Source organism: Penaeus chinensis, chromosome 12, assembly GCF_019202785.1.
Source record: "Penaeus chinensis breed Huanghai No. 1 chromosome 12, ASM1920278v2, whole genome shotgun sequence".
Taxonomy (NCBI): domain Eukaryota; kingdom Metazoa; phylum Arthropoda; class Malacostraca; order Decapoda; family Penaeidae; genus Penaeus; species Penaeus chinensis.
In genome coordinates, this window is record NC_061830.1 from 40691833 (window position 1) to 40711832 (window position 20000).

General features: G+C 35.7%; 3 protein-coding genes across 3 annotated transcripts in view; 2 read left to right on the forward strand and 1 right to left on the reverse strand.

Moving 5' to 3' along the window:
• Positions 1–7883, forward strand: part of LOC125031312 (organic cation transporter protein-like) — a 28646-nt gene extending 20763 nt beyond the window's left edge. Inside the window, exons 2-12 of the mRNA XM_047621994.1 lie at positions 3–202; positions 1299–1431; positions 1798–1987; positions 2191–2294; positions 2702–2853; positions 3321–3489; positions 4436–4583; positions 4704–4894; positions 5153–5313; positions 5779–5963; positions 6328–7883. Of these exons, the coding sequence (XP_047477950.1) occupies positions 118–202; positions 1299–1431; positions 1798–1987; positions 2191–2294; positions 2702–2853; positions 3321–3489; positions 4436–4583; positions 4704–4894; positions 5153–5313; positions 5779–5963; positions 6328–6570 (1761 nt within the window). The 5' untranslated portion in view covers positions 3–117 and the 3' untranslated portion in view covers positions 6571–7883. The remainder of the gene's footprint in view (positions 1–2; positions 203–1298; positions 1432–1797; positions 1988–2190; positions 2295–2701; positions 2854–3320; positions 3490–4435; positions 4584–4703; positions 4895–5152; positions 5314–5778; positions 5964–6327) is intronic.
• A 1311-nt stretch (positions 7884–9194) lies between these two features.
• Positions 9195–15055, forward strand: LOC125030946 (mitochondrial import inner membrane translocase subunit Tim10-like). Its single transcript, XM_047621364.1, has 3 exons — positions 9195–9331; positions 12817–13258; positions 14389–15055. The coding sequence occupies exons 2-3, from the start codon at positions 13086–13088 to the stop codon at positions 14504–14506; spliced, it is 291 nt and encodes a 96-aa protein (XP_047477320.1). The 5' UTR covers positions 9195–9331; positions 12817–13085; the 3' UTR covers positions 14507–15055.
• Positions 15056–15652: 597 nt separating this feature from the next.
• Positions 15653–20000, reverse strand: part of LOC125031036 (protein kinase C, brain isozyme-like) — a 336397-nt gene continuing 332049 nt past the window's right edge. The window contains exon 13 of the mRNA XM_047621454.1: positions 15653–20000. This exon is cut by the window's right edge and continues 2555 nt beyond it. The gene's annotated coding sequence lies outside the window, so the exon portion shown is untranslated.

A 20000-nucleotide genomic window follows, 5' to 3' on the forward strand; every position in this document is an offset into this window, starting at 1 on the left:
AGAGCGCGGGAAGAACGAGAGACCCACCACTTGCAAACGTGCCGGCGACGTGTGAGATCCTGACGCCGACGAGGAGAGTGACACCTTCTTCAGGAGCTAGAAATAGGTCTCGTCGCCATGGATCACAAGAACTTCGACAGCCTCCTCTCGGCGATCGGCCCAGGGAGGTGGACTATCTTCATGTTCGTCTCCTATTTTTCGTGTGAGTATCGTTGTGTTTTATTTCTCTTTGGTGTGGTATTGTGTCTGGGATGATGTATACTTATATGTACTGAACTATAGATTGTTCACTATATCTGTATATGTTTATATTATATGCGTGTACGAAGTTTGCATCCATATTTATTGCACACGCGTGATTATGTTTATGTATTTATGTATGGGTGTTAATGAATAGACACAGACATATTCCATTATTTAGTATGTTTAAAATCATTACCCAGCTATAAAAAATCACGCCATATCACCGTTTATTGAAAAATCATATTTTAACTAAATAAACAAGAAATATACTATCTTCGAAGCTATATGATTTGTTGATATTTACAAATAGAGATCGTTGCGAGTCCAAATTCACACAGACATTCGTAGACATGGGTTATTTTAATACATCCAAAGACTACAATGTTTCGTGTCTCTTAGGTAACGCAGAATAGGGTTAATCCTGGAATGTCCCATCTAAGACAGGCAGCCGTTACGTAAGACAACCTCCGCCAATTCATGGCTGAGGTCTCTTTATACCTTCCGAAGTTTCCCCTTTTGACCCTGAAACCAGATTGAAGCTATGTAACATCAGTGGCACTTGGGCACCATAAAATAGAGTTAGACACAAACTGCATGGAGATACATATTTGCAATACTCACGAACGGTTTCTACCTGGAGGTAGTTTTGCAACGCGAAACATCCTATTGGGACATCCGCGGAAAATCTTTGGCATCACCAGCTAAAGTTGCACAGACGTTGCAAAACCTCACCGTCTTATTCGGAATTCGTACGTCTCACATAAAACCCAGCGTGGAGAGTTTTGGAGGTCTTTCGATTAAGCTGTATCTTAAAGTTCAAGCTGTTTTTTTTCTGTGACATTTGTTTATTTATAAATGACGATTCTGGGGATATCAATGTTAAAATGTGATAAGCAGATCTTAGATACTATATGGATGCACGTTTCTCTTAGATATCGTTTATGTATCTAAATTCACCGACGTTGAAGATCAAGATATATACAACACCGGATAACACATATACCCAGCAGATCACACAAACATTACCACGTCTCAAACCATCTTTTCACCCACAGGGGCGTTATTACTACCCTACTTTTCGTTGGGCGGCGCCTTTTACAACCCTGTCGTTGACCATTGGTGTAGCGTTCCTGAGCTGAGCAACAATTCATGGACGCTAGAACAACGTCTCAATTACTCTGTTCCCTGGTAAGTCCTCTGTATGTTATTTGGTTCTGTGGTCTTTCCAGATGTAAATTTTTTGGATTCCATCATCGCAAAAATTTGTGTTATGGGTGGTGACCAGTGGGATGTAGATTAGAGAAGGAAAATAATGAAAGATGTTCGTTTTTCTATGGATGAAAATATTGATGTCAAATGTGTTCTTATATACATGCACCTTTGGAAGTACAACATGGTACGTGGTTAGATCTTCGACTCATATTTGAACATACTGTGAACAGCTTCGGATAGTGAACTACATGATCTGTCCATGAGCATCCCATAAATGTTATTTTTGATGAAGTGATAAAGCTCACGACTGCTGTATATTAAGCACAACTTCTCCTTCTTTAGGGAATATCGTGGTGGTCGCCTGGAAAGGTCCCAGTGCAGCGTGTATGTAAGGAACTACGAAGCTGTTGCCGACCTCCCTTGGTCAGCTGACCTTGCTTTGACCCCGGAACAAGCCGTGACCCTGGAGACAAAACCTTGTAACCAATGGGAGTTCGACAAATCAGTCTTTCAATCTACAGTTGCGAGTGAGGTTAGTGTGGAGCGTTAATAATCCACTCCCGAATGAAGTTTCTAGGCCTCGAATTTTCAAGACAATTGACTGCAATACACATACATCCAAACACAAATACAACAGCTTAACATTTGGACACACATACCTTTTTTTACCATCATAGCAAAACATCTGATCCCACCATCCTCTTAACAAACCATTTTCCCCTTTCTATCCCGCAGTGGAATCTGGTGTGCGACAGGGTCAGTCTGAGCCCCTTTTTCACTAGCTTCTACTTCTTTGGCGCCGCCGTCGGGGAGACGCTCATGGGATTCCTTGCCGACAAGTAATTTTTTTGTGTGATTATAATTTTTTTTGTGTGTGTGAAAAATGAATACCTGGCAGTGATTTTTTTTTTTTTTTGTGAAAGATGAGTGAATGTTAATAATTATCTCTTTTTGTTGTTTGTTTTTGTTTTAATTATTTTTGCTCCTGTTTGAGGGGTCTTTGAATATTTGTTTTACTTGTTTTTGGTTAGGGTTAGTTTGTTTATTCTTATGTTTGATCTAGATTTTGAGATCCGTAAGTTTTTTTTTAAGTGAATCATAGAAATGCCTTTAATCATATATATATATATATATATATATATATATATATATATATATATATATATATATATATATATATATATATGTATGTATATATAATACCGAAAACAAATATACTTTACAAACGTGACATTTATACTTACAGATACGGCAGAAGATGGGTCCTGAGAGTATCCACCCTGATTTTCCTTCTGACTGCCACGTCCTCTGCCCTCGTGCCCCTCTATTCCCTTGTGCTTGCGGGCAGGTTCGTGCTGGGCATCGTGCACACCATCATTGGCCCCGCTTACATCCAAGGTGATTGGGGTTGACGTTTTTGCGGTGGTGATGGTGGAAGGGCTTGAGGTCGTAGTGGTGATGGTGGAAGGGCTTGAGGTCGTAGTGGTGATGGTGATGGTAGTGATGAAGGGAATAGTGGAGGTGGTGATGATGATAATGATGATAATAATGATGATGATGATGATACTAATAATGATAATAATGATAATGATAATGATAATAATAATAATAATAATAATAATAATAATAATGATAATAATGATAATGATGATAATGATGATAATAATGATATTAATAATAATAATAATAATAGCAATATTAATAACAATAATAATAATAGCAATATTAATAACAATAACGACAACAACAACAACTACAATAATAATAATAATAATAATAACAATGATAATAATAATAATAATAATAACAACGATATCAACAAACTCGCTCTCTAACCCGCAACCCTCCCCCCCCCCCCTCCGTAGGAATGGAGGCGTGTCCTTCGAAGCTGCGGACTATCCTCGGCCTCCTGTCCACCGCGCCCTTCGCTCTCACGGGCATGTTCTTCGGCGCCTGGGCTTACTTCATCAGGGACTGGAGGACTCTGCAACTCGTCTGCGCCCTGCCGGTCCTCCTGCAGCTCCTGTACATGCCGTAAGTGGCTTGTTGAGAGGGGCTGGTCGGGCCTTCCGGGCGAAGCGGCGCGCTCGCTTGCTCTCTTTTTTTTTTTTTTTTTTTTTAGGGATTTTTTTTTGTTTGTGTTGTTTATTTATGTCGGTTGGTTATTTTCTTTGTTTGTTTTATTTATTTCTTTTAATTTTTATGTCATTTAGTTATTTTCTTTGTTTATATTGTTTCTTTGTTTTATTTTGTTCTATCTGTTTATTTTATTCATGTGTTTTATCTAATTTTCTTTGTTTATTTTTTTTTTTTTTAGGGGGGAGGGAGTTTCTCAGGCTGTTGGGGCATATATCCAAGACGCGTATATGATGTGTTTTTAATTAATAATTCATATATTTATCTTTCTTTTATTTATTTATTTGTTCTTACTTATTGTTCCCCGATTTTCTCTCTTTGTTGTTTCCGATGTTGTGTGAATATTTTCCTGAAGGAGGAAGGGGATACTTTGAAACTTGATACTGATGGAAGCATTTAGTCCATCTCCATCTCGCTTTATAGTGTCTAAAAAAACAAACTTCATATAAACAAAGATTTTCCACATTAAAAAGTTGTGATAACACCAACTGAGAATTTCGATTCTTGGCAACTGATGCGTCGTGTTACATATTTCTTGCTTTTATTGGCCTCTTTTAATACTGAATTTCCGGGTAGATACATATACCATGTTTTGCTTACTAGTCGATAGCGTTCAGAAGTGGAACTGCTTTCCACAGCCGTCCACTAATTAGATTTAAAGGGCAATAATAATTCTGGAAATACTTAAAAAAAAACCTTTTTATATACTACAGTTTTTTAGTATTAAATTTCACATAAATATGTAGTATATAACACCGCATATTTTGAAGTTCTGAAGTTCTGAAGTTTATAAATGAGCAAAGTTTACAAAGTTTAATAAGTTCCTGAAACGTCTTCCTTTCAGATTCATGGACGAGTCTCCCCGCTGGCTAGTTCAGCAAGGTCGACTGAAGGAGGCTGGCAAGATCCTGAAGAAGGCGGCGCAGTGGCACGGTGTCTCCCTCCCGGCGGACAAGGAACTCATGATTCTGTTGGAGAAATTCCAGGAGCAGGTAAGCAGTCAGAGAAAAATGTATAGAGCGTATAGAAAGAAAAATGAATTTGCCGAGCGCTATAAGAAGACTGGAAAAATAACACATAATACGTATTCATTTTTATTCTTTTACTCTCAGAGCACTAGCAAGAGGGACACAGTAAGTGACGCCTCACAGGGTTTCAGTGGACGCGTTAGGAGCTGGTGGATGGACGTCACTGTGCTGGTGCGCACGCCTATCCTCAGGAAGATTACCATTGGGCTGTTCGGCTGTTGGTTCTGCACGGGTCTCACTTACTGGGGAATGAGCCTCTCCGGTACCACTTACAGGTACTTACAACGGCTGGTGTTCGTGTAATTTTTAAGTTTGGTTCTGAAGCTCTTAAGTTGAGGTATGCTACAAACGTGATTATACAGCTCTACGAAAAAATATTCAGGCCTTCGTTGGGTTTATTATATAAATCTTTCCCAAAAGCACATGCAAAACACAGTGACACACTCACACACCTATACACCCAAACGCAAAACACCCCATTCCATTAGATAATAAATTCAGCAGATCCTAAGACTTCCCTGTTCCTTCAACAGCAAGGACCCCTTCCTATACGTGGTCCTTAGCTCCCTCGTGGAAGTCCCCGGCTACAGCGGCCTCACCCCCGTGGTAGGACGCTTCGGCAGGCGCTCTGTCCTCTCCTTCAACTTCGCCGTCTGCGCAATCGCTATCCTCACCATCCTCGCCACGCCAAAAAGTAAAAGAAACTAATTGGTGAACTGTCAAGAGAAAAGATGTGCCTGTGATATGTTATGGTCTGGATGGGAGGAATGTGTCACTCCACTCTTTAAAAGATGTCATTTTTTTCGTGTTAGTATCAGTATGTCCAAAGTTGTCTTTTGCTGTTTTGTATGTTTGGATTAGATTTCTTTCTGTATCGATTATAATGACTGATTGATTATCTCGTAGTATATAAGATGAAAGAGAGATGGGAAAGTCGAAATGAGGGAGGGAAAAAGAGAGGACGAAAGAAAAGAATGGAGAGAAGAAGGAAAAATAAAGAAAGGATTGACGAAAGAATGGGAGGGGGGGGTGAGGGAAGACAGAAAGGGAAAGACAAAGAAGAAAAAAAACAAAAAACATGAATAGTAACGAAACCATCCTCCGTAATAAAACGAAACATTCCCACTAAAATAAACGCTCCCCATCCTCTTCATTCCAGGCTACACGTGGATGATCTTCTCCCTGGCGTTGGTGGGGAAGCTCTTCATCACGGCGAGCTACGGCCTCATGTACCTCGTGTCCTCCGAGCTCTTCCCAACCTGCGTGCGCTCGAGAGGCCTCAACATGTCCTCGATGATGGCTCGTCTGGGCTCCATCATCTCCCCTTTCATCATTGATGTGCTGGTGAGTGATGCGTGGATACGGGGAAAGGTCTTATAAAAGGTGTTATGCATGAGGAGGATTTTGTATTTGTTCTGTTGATGGAGTGCTGGAACTTGGAAATAATGTAGAAGAGAGAGAGAGAGAGAGAGAGAGAGAGAGAGAGAGAGAGAGAGAGAGAGAGAGAGAGAGAGAGAGAGAGAGAGCGAGAGCGAGAGAGAGAGAGAGAGAGAGAGAGAGAGAGAGAGAGAAAGAGAGAGATAGAGAGAGATAGATAGATAGATAGATAGAGAGAGAGAGAGAGAGAGAGAGAGAGAGAGAGAGAGAGAGAGAGAGAGAGAGAGAGAGAGAGAGAGAGAAATGAAACACGCCCCTTTCATTCTCTCAGGCAACGTCATACTGGTGGTCGCCCTCGGTGATGTTCGGCGCCTGTGCGGCCATGGGCAGCGGCTTCGCCCTCCTGCTGCCAGAGTCGAACCACAAGCCCCTCGCAGACACGGTGGAGCAGCTGGAGTTCATCTACGGAGACAACGCCAAGTCGTCCTCGAGGAGCAGCATCGAGTCGGACGACCTCAGCTCCTCGTTGCGAAAGGATCAACATGACGAGCTGTGTCCGGGATCGTCCGTCTGAGGAAGATGAAGCTGTTCTTTTGCTCATTTAGCTTACCGAGAGGCTTTCATGTTAACTATATTGATCACATCACATTTTAGCGGTTGTCAACTGGCGTGACGACTTATCATAGCCCGTGTAATGGCTCACGAACAGGAAAATCTGGAACTTGGCACAGGATTAGCAAATGGTTTGGGGGAAAGATGAATGATTTTATGGACATTCGCCTCTCATGTGTATTTAATTGCTCTTCACTGAATACCGAAGTGTAAGGAATTGTATCAATTGCTAACACACGATATATGAAGATCTTGTACTGCCAAATCGTTGGTTTATTTCTACTCTGCCACCTTCGTTTAGTATGGAGCAAGGACTACTTTGCATACTTAGCTTAAGATCCTTTCAATTTTCTTTTTTTTCAATTGCCGGCTGTTGGAATGTACATAGCAGCTTAAACCTTCAAATTCTAACCGTCCCTGTGCGTCGGTTACAATTTTTCATATTATGTGCGTAGTCGTGAAAATAACAGAATGGCAAAATCGTCGGTGAATGAACGGCCCAAGCTTAGGATAAGTTGACATGTGTGTTGAGAAGTCTGCATTCATATAGTGTTAGGGATCATGGTTGTGAATTCAGTTGCAAAAGAATGATTGAGTCGGTCAGCGCGCGCAGTTGTGGTCGCAAGATATTTCGAAGCCAAAGTAATCACATCGCTTTCATCCTCCTTTTCAATAATCATAAAATCCATCTCATATCTGCAATCGCCAGATGTTATGCATATCTCCTTCATCATCGCGTTCACTTTTAGAATCCAGATATCATAAGCTTCACAACATTTCGCGTTTTATTGATAAGTTTCATAGAGATGCCAATGAATGTATATATTTTCTGATTCTCACTGATGGAAAGGCAGTAGATTGTAAGGAAGAATGCAGAGGAAAAAAGTAAAACAGAATTCCCTTGAAAGAGTTGTTTGCAGCACAGTAGTTGTGTATTGCAAGAACAGCTCACATTGCACACATAATAAAGAAAGTCAAAAGAATTTAATAATAAAACACACCAACATCTTTGCCACACATTCGTCCTAAAATTTGTAAAATCACCAATTAACCTCCAAAAATCTGCATTTCTTCTCTTTTTTTTTTTCTTTTGCATTGTGAAAAATGTAAGAAAATTCTTGCGAATTCACATTGGTTATATTTATATTTAAGTAAATGTAAGAAAATACAAGGATTGATGTGAATATGTGTGATGAAAAATTTAGTTTAGTACAAGGAATGTGAAATGAGATACATTTTTATGTGAAAAGGTAAAATAAAGTATTTTTAAAAGATTATTGTTGTTTTTTTGGCATCCAAGATATGTCATTAAACATATCAGCACACACACACACACACACACACACACACACACACACACACACACACACACACACACACACACACACACACACACACTCACACACACACAAGCACGCACACGCACACACACACACACACAAACACGCACACACGTACACACACACACACACACACACACACACACACACATATATATGTATATATATATATATATATATATATATATATATATATATGTGTGTGTGTATGTGTGTGTATATATGCATATATATATATATATATATATATATATATATATATATATATATATATATACATACACACATATACACACACAAAAAGAAAAAAAGAGAGAGAAAAAAATATATGTATATATATATATATATATATATATATATATATAGAGAGAGAGAGAGAGAGAGAGAGAGAGAGGGAGAGGGAGGAAAAAAAGGGAGAGAGACAGACAGACAGACAGACAGACAGACAGACAGACAGACAGACAGACAGACAGACAGACAGACAGACAGACAGACAGAGAGAGAGGGAGAGAGAGACAAACAGAGAGAGAGACAGAGAGTGTGTGCGTGTGTGTATGTGTGTGTGTCAACACAAACGCAGTACACAAAAATGAAAATTGAAGCAGCCACAATAAGAAATGAAATTGAATCTTAATGTTTCGATCCCGCCAAGAGTCTCTCTTCAGACGAACAAAAAAGCGAAATGGCTTGACCCCATTTACCTTATTTGACTTTTCCAGGTAAGAAAGGCATTAAAGCTGTCCATGAACAATATAATAAATCCAGACTGATTTTGAAGCAAATAATTAATAGTATAGTATTTCCACAATAGCAATAACAATAACAATCATTCAGCATAAATCTTATAACCCAGATAACTTCTTGTAATAAACACTCAAGATCCAATACAGTTCATCCACAGAAATCAATACCAATTTTCCTCACTCGATATATATCAGTTTTGAAGCTATAACAATTTTTTAACAATAATCTATATATAATAAAGTCACCCCAAAATAAAATCCATTTTCTTTGGCGACGTTACGAAAGCCGTAAGTTAGATGTGAACGAGTCGACAGACAAACCCACCCGAAGTGAAACACAACACTTAAAGAAGAATAAAACCCCACTCGTTCCCCCATACCACACAGCAATAACCACCCAAAATAAAAATAAAAAACACAATTCCTCCAACAAACACAACTAAACCCAAACCTCTTTCCCAACGGGACTGTTACGCAAAGCCGTTAGAGGGATGTGAACGGAGCGGCGACACGAGGGAGCAGACGACGCCGGCTTCGGGAAGGAGGAATGCCGTTTGAGAATTTTGTGGGACGAAAATTAGCGAATCTCTCTCATGTTCAGCACAAAGGTCTCTAAGATTATCGTCGGATGGTGAGTTCGGTGTGTGGACGATCGTTTGAGGTGATTTTCGTAGCGTAGTTTTGGGAGTTAGAGGGAGGAGTAGTGTATGGTAATAGGTCTGTGTATGTTTTTCCTCAGAAATAATGCGTAATAAGTGAATAGATTTATTACACAGATCTGGTTATCACATAATCTTGAAATATTAATGTAGTATTTTAAAAACGGCTTCATAAAGGTAGTGAGACTCCATACAAGGGCAGAAGAAAAGGCCTTTTAAAAGCAGTTGAACAAATACACGTACTTAATTAACCGACAATTTTTTTTCCTGTAAAAGACCTTAAATGACTGAAAATGAGACACTTTTCATCTATTTTTTCACAAGTTGATAATAAGAAAGTAGTGCAACATGTAATACTTTGTTATACATTTATATAATGAATAAAGATAGAAAAAACAACTCACAGATACATGAAATAATCTTCTTAGGCAAAAGATTAAGTCAGAAAGGAAGAAAATAGGTTTCAATAAGTGCTGTGCGAAGAGCAAGGTCCGCAGCAATTGGGGTCTTTAGCCCCAATAGGGAAATCCAGCGATATGTAGGGGTCTAAGGCTGCAGCGCTCGGATTAGGAAGGAGTTTAGGCTCGTACAACGTGTTTGCGGATTCTCTGGGGTGGCTGGAGTATTAGGGTCTTGGTCTCCGAGGGATGCGGTTAATTCAGAAACGATGACCAATACTTTCCCAACAGATCATGCTTATTACATTGTGAATAATTGAAACAAGGAATGATAAGTGTCAGATTGGATGGCTTTGTGAAACTAAAAATTATCCTCCTTTCTTCTTTTATTTTGGACTATGGTATTATCCAAGGCACTTATACGCTAGGTAGCACCACTCTGTCACGATGAAAATCCTGATTGGCAACTGCTTGGCTAATCCATGCCTTTTGCATCAGTTTTTAAAGATTTTTTTTCCAATCCTTCATATTATAATTATTATTATTATTATTGTTATTATCATTATTATTATCATTATTATCATCATTATTATCATTATTATCGTTATTATTATTATTATTATAATTATTATTATTATTATTATTATTATTATTACTATTATTACTCCGTTGTCAGTAGTGAATCATTTTCAAGGAAAATATACTGAGGAAACATCATAATATATAGCTAATACAGAGCTAAATGAGGGTACACTGTTCGATACTAGATGTAGTTGGATAGATGATTATTTGTATATTTAACTATTTACTATTTAACCCCTCAAATCATCCAGATTGTAGGGGTTAAATGGAGCTGTGCTGCGTATGGTTCTATATTCTGGGCCTTAGTGGGGAGCCTTATGTTATTCCTCTGAGAATTTCTTTGTCTGGTTTGTTATTTACTATAATAATGTGAAAAATACTGTCTTTCAGAAAATTGAATGAGAACTTTAACTTGGTGCTACTGGGAAAATGTAGTGTTCACTGTAGTTTTGGTTTGTGAAATGTCTCTATGCATAGATGATTTCAGAAGTGCATAGCCACCAAGTAGTCAATTAGTCGACCTCATGACCTCTCCTGATTTCTCCTTTCCTTTAGTTTTTGGGAACTTTTCATCCTATCAGTATTGAATCTTGTATAGTTATTATGGACAGGGGTTAATAGCAAACCTGTATTACCCATTTTAACAACATTCATCAATATTGCTCCTGCTTTGCATAGTTAAATGCTTTTTCAAAATCTGTGCATGAAATTAGAACATTTATTTCTTCATTTCTAACATTTCTAACTTTATAGATTTGTATATTAGTTATGTTTGTGTCAGTTATGGTTCGGTTACTTTGAAAGCCTATATCCTCTTTCGTCTTTTCTAGGGTTTTAGACTCTTGTATAGTAATTCCATATTAGGGTTCTTTATACTGATTCCTGAAGCCTGTATGGTCTTTATCTGATTTGTTGTTTTTTCTAGCCACCAAATAATCCTTTTGTTTATTATACATTAAAAAAAAAACAAAAAAAAAATCTTCTGGAGAAAGATCTGCTTACTAAGTGTCAGGGTTCCATTTCCTTTTCTTTGATTTTAAGATTAGGTGTTTTTTGTTCATGTGGATGTTGGCCTTTTGACCTGGAATATTTCATGATGTATTATTATTATTATTCTTATTATCATTATTATTATTATTATTATTTGACTTTTTTAGGTGATTAATTATCAAGGAGTCTGTCTGTAAAGCTGTTCTGTCAGGTCCATATGCCTTTTTGCACACATTGTTCTTGTATTTAACTTGTCAAAAGTTATACTTTTACTTAGTTCATTAGTATCTGGGAGTTTCTGATGATTTGCATATGGTTCTTTTAAATTCTTTAAATTAATTTGTTTCTGAAGTCGTATCTAACATGGGTGTGTCATTGTATATTCTAGGTTAGTTTTGTGGTTAGTCTGTCATAAATGATTTATTTGATTTATTTATTATTTATTATTTATTATTATTATCTTCTTTTTTTTATAAATTTCTGTTCTTTCCATGTTGGCATTTCCTAGTGGAGTGAAGCACAGAAGTTCTCCCGGGACTAACTTATTTCTGTGTTTATTGTTCTTGTTCGTGTGGCTGCTTTTCCTTTTTAAGTTTTCTTGGCTATGTTTTTTGTTTCTGGATTGCTATTGTTTTCAGATTTAAAGCGTTTTATGTCTTTGTTCTAGAAAGAAAGATGGTTTATTTGAATGATTCTATATTTTAGCATTATTATCGTCTCATTTGTTTTGATCATTCATCCTCATTTCTACATCTTTGTGAGTTAACCCATCGGCAATGCGGATATTTACTGGCCACTATATTTTGGTGCGAAATTTGTTGATGACTCAGCTAGTGCTCAGACACCAAGGAGTCGATTAGGAGGCTGTGTGTGACCTCGGTTTATTTCCCTGTTTCTTGAATTTTCTTTATTTTTTTTCTACTGCTGTTAATATTGGTACTGTTATTATTATTATTATTGACATTATGATTATTATTATGGTCAAATGTTGTCATAGGTAGGACTTGTAATGGACACCTTGGTGACTAAGCACTTCTGAAGTCATCAGTGAATAAACTAAATTAATAAACAAATGACAATGGACATGACATGTATCACATGGCATCCCAGCACAAAGGGTTAAAGTATGTGAAGTTAAGATCAGGCCGATTGTACCTTTTTTGCTTGATTTGTGACCAATTCTTGTCCTTAGACCTGGCATTGCTAATAATATGATAATATTCCAGCTAATAAATTCAAGAATGTTTTTGCCAGTCTTATTGGATAATTTGGGTTTTAATTTTGGATTAAAACTTGTATGGTGTGCATTAGAATCTCATATGATGAGTTTTGGGTCATTGGTTTGTTCTACATAATATTCTAATTCTTCTTTTATATTATTGCAAGGGTTTTATTTAAGAAGTATGTACTTATCAGTATGAAGGAATTGATATATATTCAGTTACTACTATGAAGTATTTTTAATCATTTTCCTAATATCCTGTTTTGATTTGCAGGGTCAGTGTTATATCCATAGGTGTTGGTGGATTTATACTCACCAAATCATTTGTTGATACTCAGCGTCGAGAGGCTATGAAAATTAGAGATCGCATGAGAAACGCAAACACCGGGGATTACGAAGCTAAGAGAAGTTTCACAGGATAAAGGATCTTCGACTTTTATCAGGGAAATTGATCGGATAGCTTCCTGCTACAAAGCTATCTGGTGTAAGGCACAAAAACAAAGCTAAAGTTTTGTTTATCTACGGCTAAAAAAAGCTCTAAAAATGGCTGGTCTACCATCTCTGAATGAGGACCAGATGAAGCTGGTCCAAGACCTAGAGATAGAAATGATGTCTGACATGTACACAAGAATGACAAACTCCTGTCATAAAAAATGCATTCCAACCAAGTACAAGGATTCTGAAATAGCAAAGGGAGAAGCTGTGTGTATTGACAGGTAAGCTTTAGTATTTTGTATAGTTGACTGAAGGTTTGCAGGTTTTATTCTATAGCTCCTTCATTTGCAAATTCTATAATGATTTTGATGCTTATATTTAACCCATTGGATCCTGGTACCTTGCAGTCTGCAAATGGCCCAAAATCCAGGTGTTAGGCTTTCTTGAGTGGCAATTTTCCATGGTATGTGGCTTGTAGGCTCTGCCCACACAAACACTTGTGTGCAGTATCAAGACTCCTTACCTCCCCTTTGCAATTTTATTATTGCTTTTTATGCATAAGCATTTTTTGCTTTTTTACTATTTTCCAAGAAAAATAGTCATTTGATATGCTCTATCAGGTTGGTATTTAATGGTTTTCTTTGCACAGACCCCATACATCTTTCTAGGTAGCCTAGAGTCCTGCAATAACAGTATCAATAAGTAATATTTGATTTAATTTTAAAAATATTTTCATATTGATTTTTCTGTAAAGCAGCCTGCGCCACCAGTCACGGTGGGCAGGAATAAGATCTTGAGATGGAAATATTGTACATCCTGGAGCTGATGCTCTTCCAGCCATGGCACGTGGATGGTACATTCCACACCAGTGGAAATAGTGCAGGAGCCCCTTCCTAAATGCCCACTGAGTCTGCTCTTCCTACAAGACCTTTGTGCACTCATGGCAAGTCACTCCCTCATCCCCCTCTTCAGCTAAATTTTTCCCGACCACAAATTCTCATCCCCCTAGACCTCTGCCAGATTTTCCCAAAACAACATAATCCTATCACCTGGTCCTCAGCCAAATTTTTTCATTACACAATGGTCATGTCACGTGGATCCAATGGGTTAAACAGGCTTGAAAATTATCATATGAACAATATATTTGAAATCATATCCTGACATTCTTTACAAGATTTTCTATTGATTTAGACAAAATTTTAAATATTAGGTCAGTATTGATATGATAACAGGACAGTTAGTGGCTACAAGGATGATTATATAAAATTTATTTAAATACTATTGAGTATATTTGTGATACTTTTTCTTCTTATCTCATTGTTGAGTTCAAATGAACAGTTGCAAACCATTAATTCTAATTTAAAAAAGATATTGTCCTGTATGTGAAGTAACCATTTCTTTTGCATTTCAGATGTGTAGCAAAATACTGGGAAATCCACGAACGTGTGGGCAAAAAGCTCCAGAACATGTCAACTCAAGATGAAGAGGCTTTGAAAAAGATGGCAGCACAACAGGCTCTTGTAAAATAACATTTTGAAATAATGTAAACTGAATTTTGTATAGTGTTGCAGTCAAGATAAATCAATTATAATAGGCTAAAATTAAAATGGCTTGTGATCAAATGTTATTATTTTTTAATACATTTCCTTGAATATTTATATTCATAACTTCCTTGTCTTTGTTTTATAAATTCATTGGAATAGAAATTTAACTTGCTTTCTACAGATGTAGTCTATAGTACAATGTTTAAAATTCACTGATATAAAAATGGTTTAAGCTGGGGAGCAATTTTAACAAAAGAGATAACAGACACTCTTAATACCTTTGTAAATAAAGTATATATACATGATTTATAGTATTAATTGATCTGAAAACATGTTTACAAATAATTTTCATGCATATGAGTACAGAAAATAATCTAATTGTGCTTATTGTTTTTCCAGCTTTGTGCAATGTCCAAATAATTTTTCATGGAATTAAAATATATAAAGCTACTGAAGAAAGTTGTTAAAAAGCTGTTCATTTCACCAATATTCGGCTAGTTGAGGAAATTGTAGGGTAATAAAGATGGTTTGGAATTTGCGAGTTTTATTTAAGTATCAGATACAAGGATTTGATTAAGAATTCTTCATTTAAAACTTCACTTTATTGAGGTGGCTATTTACATTTTGCTCTTTGAAGGTTTTATTCTCTCCATTAAAATCATAGGTGACAATTGGCTATTTACATGTAGTTGTAGTAATAATACGTTGTCATTTTGAAACCATTGAGAATTGACTTTTTCATTATAGATTTGGTTTCACTTAAATTTTTCTTAAGTTATATAGCTATTGGTGTTAGTATGTGCAGATTTAAAGCTGGTAATTTTGTTAAAAAAAAAAAAAATAATAATGGCTGTAATATCATAGTTGGTAACTAAACAGATAGGCCTAAATTTGTTTTCAAAGTAGAAAAAAAGAGAATATGAGTAAGGATATATGGCTATAATGCAACAGTATTAAGGAAAAAGGTGGAAAGCCATCACTGTAAAAATGTGATTCATAATCAAGATTCAGCTTTGCTTTTTTTTTTTTTTTTTTTTTCCCAATGGTGACTGCTAATGGGATGAACATGTTGTATAAGACTGCACTTATAATTTACAGTATTTCAAATTACAAGGATAATGAAAATGCATACATGTCTACATGATATATTTGGCAGGCTCAACAAGACAACAAATGACCTAATAATGGATGCATATATACACAGTACACACTGGTAACAGTGGGCAACATGGGCCAGTTACTGTAGAGGAACAGAGCAGAAGGATGAGGTCATGGCAAAAAACTCCTTAGGTTAGAGACTCTTACTAATATATAAGAAAACCTAGTTTTCTGATCTAACATTAGAAATAGGCTTGAATGGAATAGCACACAAGAATCATATTTAACATCAACATTGATGTGTTTATTATTATTATGGAGTCCTACACAGAAAAGGAATTAATTTTATCACTATTTAAGTTGATAGCAATGATTATTCAAATATTGTGTACTTTATGTAGAATTGTCACAAAAATTATATTACAGACAGATAAATCAGTTATAAGATTTCATGTTTATTAGTTGGGAGCTAATGATAGAATTTCTGTTTTACCTCTACCATTAGCTACAACACTATTAAGACTTAGGATAACACATTAGGGTATCAGACACTCAGACTGGAAGAAAAGACAATATATGATGAGCTTCATGCAATTGCACTGTAAAGAGAACAATTGGCAACAGAAAAACTACAGTTGCCATTAGTATTTCTTACTTAACATGTCTGCATTAAAACCATATAATCAAACACAAATAATATATGTACACAAGAAATGTCTTCATTTTTCACAATCTTGGCCAAGTTACAAACAGGAGTCACGACGCTGAAAATACAAAGTAGCTTTAGTTTTGCCACTCCCAAACTCTGCCTAACTGTACTGGTTCAGGAGTAATATCTTACTCCAGGTCTGAATAACCTAAAATGGTATGCTTTTCAGATCTTACAATTAATACTGATAACTTTGGCCACAAACGAGACAATGAGAATTATGTACAAGAGCACTCCTTAGAAATATCTTTTACCTCCATTCCTTTTTAAGTAGTTGTATCCTTGAAAGATCTTGAAAGCTTGTGAGACAAAAGTCACTTTAGTAAAAATAATAGTAAATACTAACTTCGAGTAATATTTAATTGATCAACCAGGCTTTTATGTAAAAGTATACATTTGAAACAATCAAGGAAAAAATACATATATGAACACTGAAAATATATATAAATCTTCCCAGTTATCTTTCATTATTGCTAAATATGATTAACTAAACTAGAAATTAATGTCTCCACAGATTTCATTTGATTACAGATCCAGAACAAGAAGACACATTTGAGATACTTTCACTGCAATGATTTTAATATTCTAGATCTTTAGCCAATGTTTTGAGTTATCTCTCTGTACAATGATTCTCAAGCTCTTTTTATCATGATCTTAGAAACAAGAATAGCTAAAATCTCTAAAGCAACTCATGTTTGATCCATGATATCAAGATGTTCTTTAAAAAAAAAGTAAATATTAATACATGAAAGGTTGCTTCATGCACTAACTTCAGTCTTCTTTATCAATATATTTTCCCTGAAAATCCCTCCCATTAATGCTTCATGTAACACACTCAGATACATGAAACAGTAAAATTATCATGATAAATACAGACATCCATCTGCTACACCTACATATACCATCTGTCTTTGGACCCAAATAATAGCTTCAACAGTAGCACAGAGAATAACAAAGTAGGTTGTAGCTTGCGGTACAGCAAGCATGTATCACTTGTTCCATGTATTTGATTAATGGAAGCATTAAAACAATTTTTAAAAGGTTTTACGATACTTAAATATTCTGTCAACTAAACTAACAAATTATTTAGAAAATGCAACTCGTCCATTTGACTGAAAGTGAATTTTCAAATCAATTCTGCCAACAATATTTGCACTTAATTCTAAATAATTTAAAAATCTACCAAAATTGTCTTACAGATCAAAAATCTCTTTTGATTTCATGCTAATGTCTTGGAATGTTCTGAATAAGCCACAATAACTTCTAGAATAGAGACAGTTTATATACTCCTCATACAAAGAACCTCCAATCAAAAAGTTAAAGGAAGATCTTTCAAAGCAAATCTAATGTGAAACTTATAAAACGCTACATGCAGCAGATCTGGCAGTTTTTCATTCTGTGTAAAATGCTTATTCACATATCCTTATCCGTGCAAGGCTCTTTTTTCTTTTTTTTTGTTAAAGTTAATTCTGTAAGGTAACTCATAGCCTCTGCGTTCACATAAAAATATCCTTACAAAAATATTTATTCAGTCAAAGCCCATAAATCATAATCTAGTGATGTCACAAATGGACCTAGAATTTTTATGGGAGCAATGTGCCCAAGAATAGAAGACTTCCTCTGTTGTTGCAAGCAAGACGGAACTATGCCCTACAATAATAGAAAAGCAACATGACACCAGATGACCAGACAGTCAACTGGTAACCCTGTGGACATGACATAACTAGAAACCATATGCTAAGATTTCCATATGCTCTATAAGGTTTTAAAGTAAAGGAAATTTATATCATAGCCAAGAAATAAGGATTTTTTTTTCATTTTTTATGTATCATAAACAGCTGCTAACATTATATTCTAAAAGAACATCTGAAATGAGGCACATGTTAAACAAACAGCAATTCAACTATTTCTGGTGTCAAGTTGATAAAACTGTACACACAAAGGGAACTATAAAATGTGTGTGGGAAACATGTGAAAATCTCCCTACATAGCATAACATTCCTTGTCAATTTCATTCAATACTGTTTACATTCCTAAATATTCAGCCTCACTGCCAAACTCTGTCTTGAACTTAGACTGTTCTCTTATTTGGGAGCCAATATGCAATATGACTTTATGTTTGATCTTCTTTAGCCAACAGCTGTTTATATTTCTGCCAATAATCTCTTGACAAAAATTCTCAAATGTTTCAAACTCCTAATGAACAACCCTCTCAGGCAATGCTACCAAGGAGATGCACTTCTAAATCCCACACAACCTACAACATTAGATTGTGTAATTACGCTTCTCCCTCTTTTAAAATAAGTAAAATACTTATATAAATAGACACAACGCCACTCTTGATAGGTATACAGCACTGATACATATTTAGGGTTTTGTATATGATTGGCAGTGTAGGGACACAGAATGTAATAATTTGTGGATGTGGGCATGGAATGAGTGATATCACATTTCTGATGATTTTCTAAATATATCACAAATGTGAATGTGAAAAATTAATAGAATTCTACCACAAAGATTAACAAAACCACAAACAGTTTCCCCACACTGCTCAAGATACACATTCCTGTTAACAATTCAGCAAATTTTGCTTACAATAATTTCATCATTTGATTGATGGTATAAAACAACGAGATGAACATCAAACTAAAAGAGGCTTATTAAAGAGGCATGAAAAAAGCAGCTTAGTATGTGCAGCAACTTTAAGCTTTTACTTTAAAGAAATATATATGTGAAAAATAAAAATCCAAGAAACAAAGTACTTATACACTCACAAGTATTGTACAAATATTTCACTGTGGAATGAATACCTACTATGCAATTATATTATGACATGTCTGAATATGAAAATAAAAGGAGCAACTTTTTCAAAGAAAATATATAAAGACTTGAGTTGCTATGACTTGGAATAGATTAACACCTTGAAAAGAATAGAAAACATTATTCTTTTTATCATATGCATTTTAAAAAACAAGGAGTGCCTCATTTATCTATGCAAAAATGTTCACATCCCAGGTATGGTATCCTTCTAGCCACAGTGCGTATGGAGATAATTTGGGAACAACTTCTTCATCTTATCCATACCTCTTAGCTTAATACTGGATAACTATCTTTCCTCCTGATGTGCAGAACACACTGCGGGGTTTGTTTAGAAAATCATATAAGCCTTTGATCTTAACCTTAACCTTTAAAGATACATAGTGGAAGATAAAAACTACAAAAGCTAACGTTTTTTGACTCGTAAACATTAAGATTATGAAAGGTTATCACTACAGATCTGATCATTCACACCGAAAATAAAATCAATACTGTAATGTGAAGTAGTAGGCCAGATTTTCACTTTCACTATTATGAAGGCTGTTTAAAGAATTGCTAATACCTAAAGGAAGTTGGTACTTTGTATATGTGATAATGGAAGAAGGAAATATGAATAATATACATGTTATCTTATATTAGCCTGCTTATTCTTTGGTACTGACACTGGAATTTATCAGCAGCATAGATACTTTTTCAATACTAAAATACTATTAAAGGCTGTAGGGTAGTGATAATACTAACAGGTATCATACATATCATAGCTGATAAGCTCAAGTTGATCATGATAAAAAATCAGTTATACATATAACATTAAATCATATAGAGGAATAGTATTTCTTGAAATTTAATGAAAGT

Coding starts and splice junctions, on each gene's coding strand:
- LOC125030946 (XM_047621364.1), top strand. CDS start 13,086: ATGGCTGGTCTACCATCTCTGAATGAGGACCAGATGAAGCTGGTCCAA. Junction 13,259..14,388: donor GAAGCTGTGTGTATTGACAG/GTAAGCTTTAGT, acceptor TTTGCATTTCAG/ATGTGTAGCAAAATACTGGG.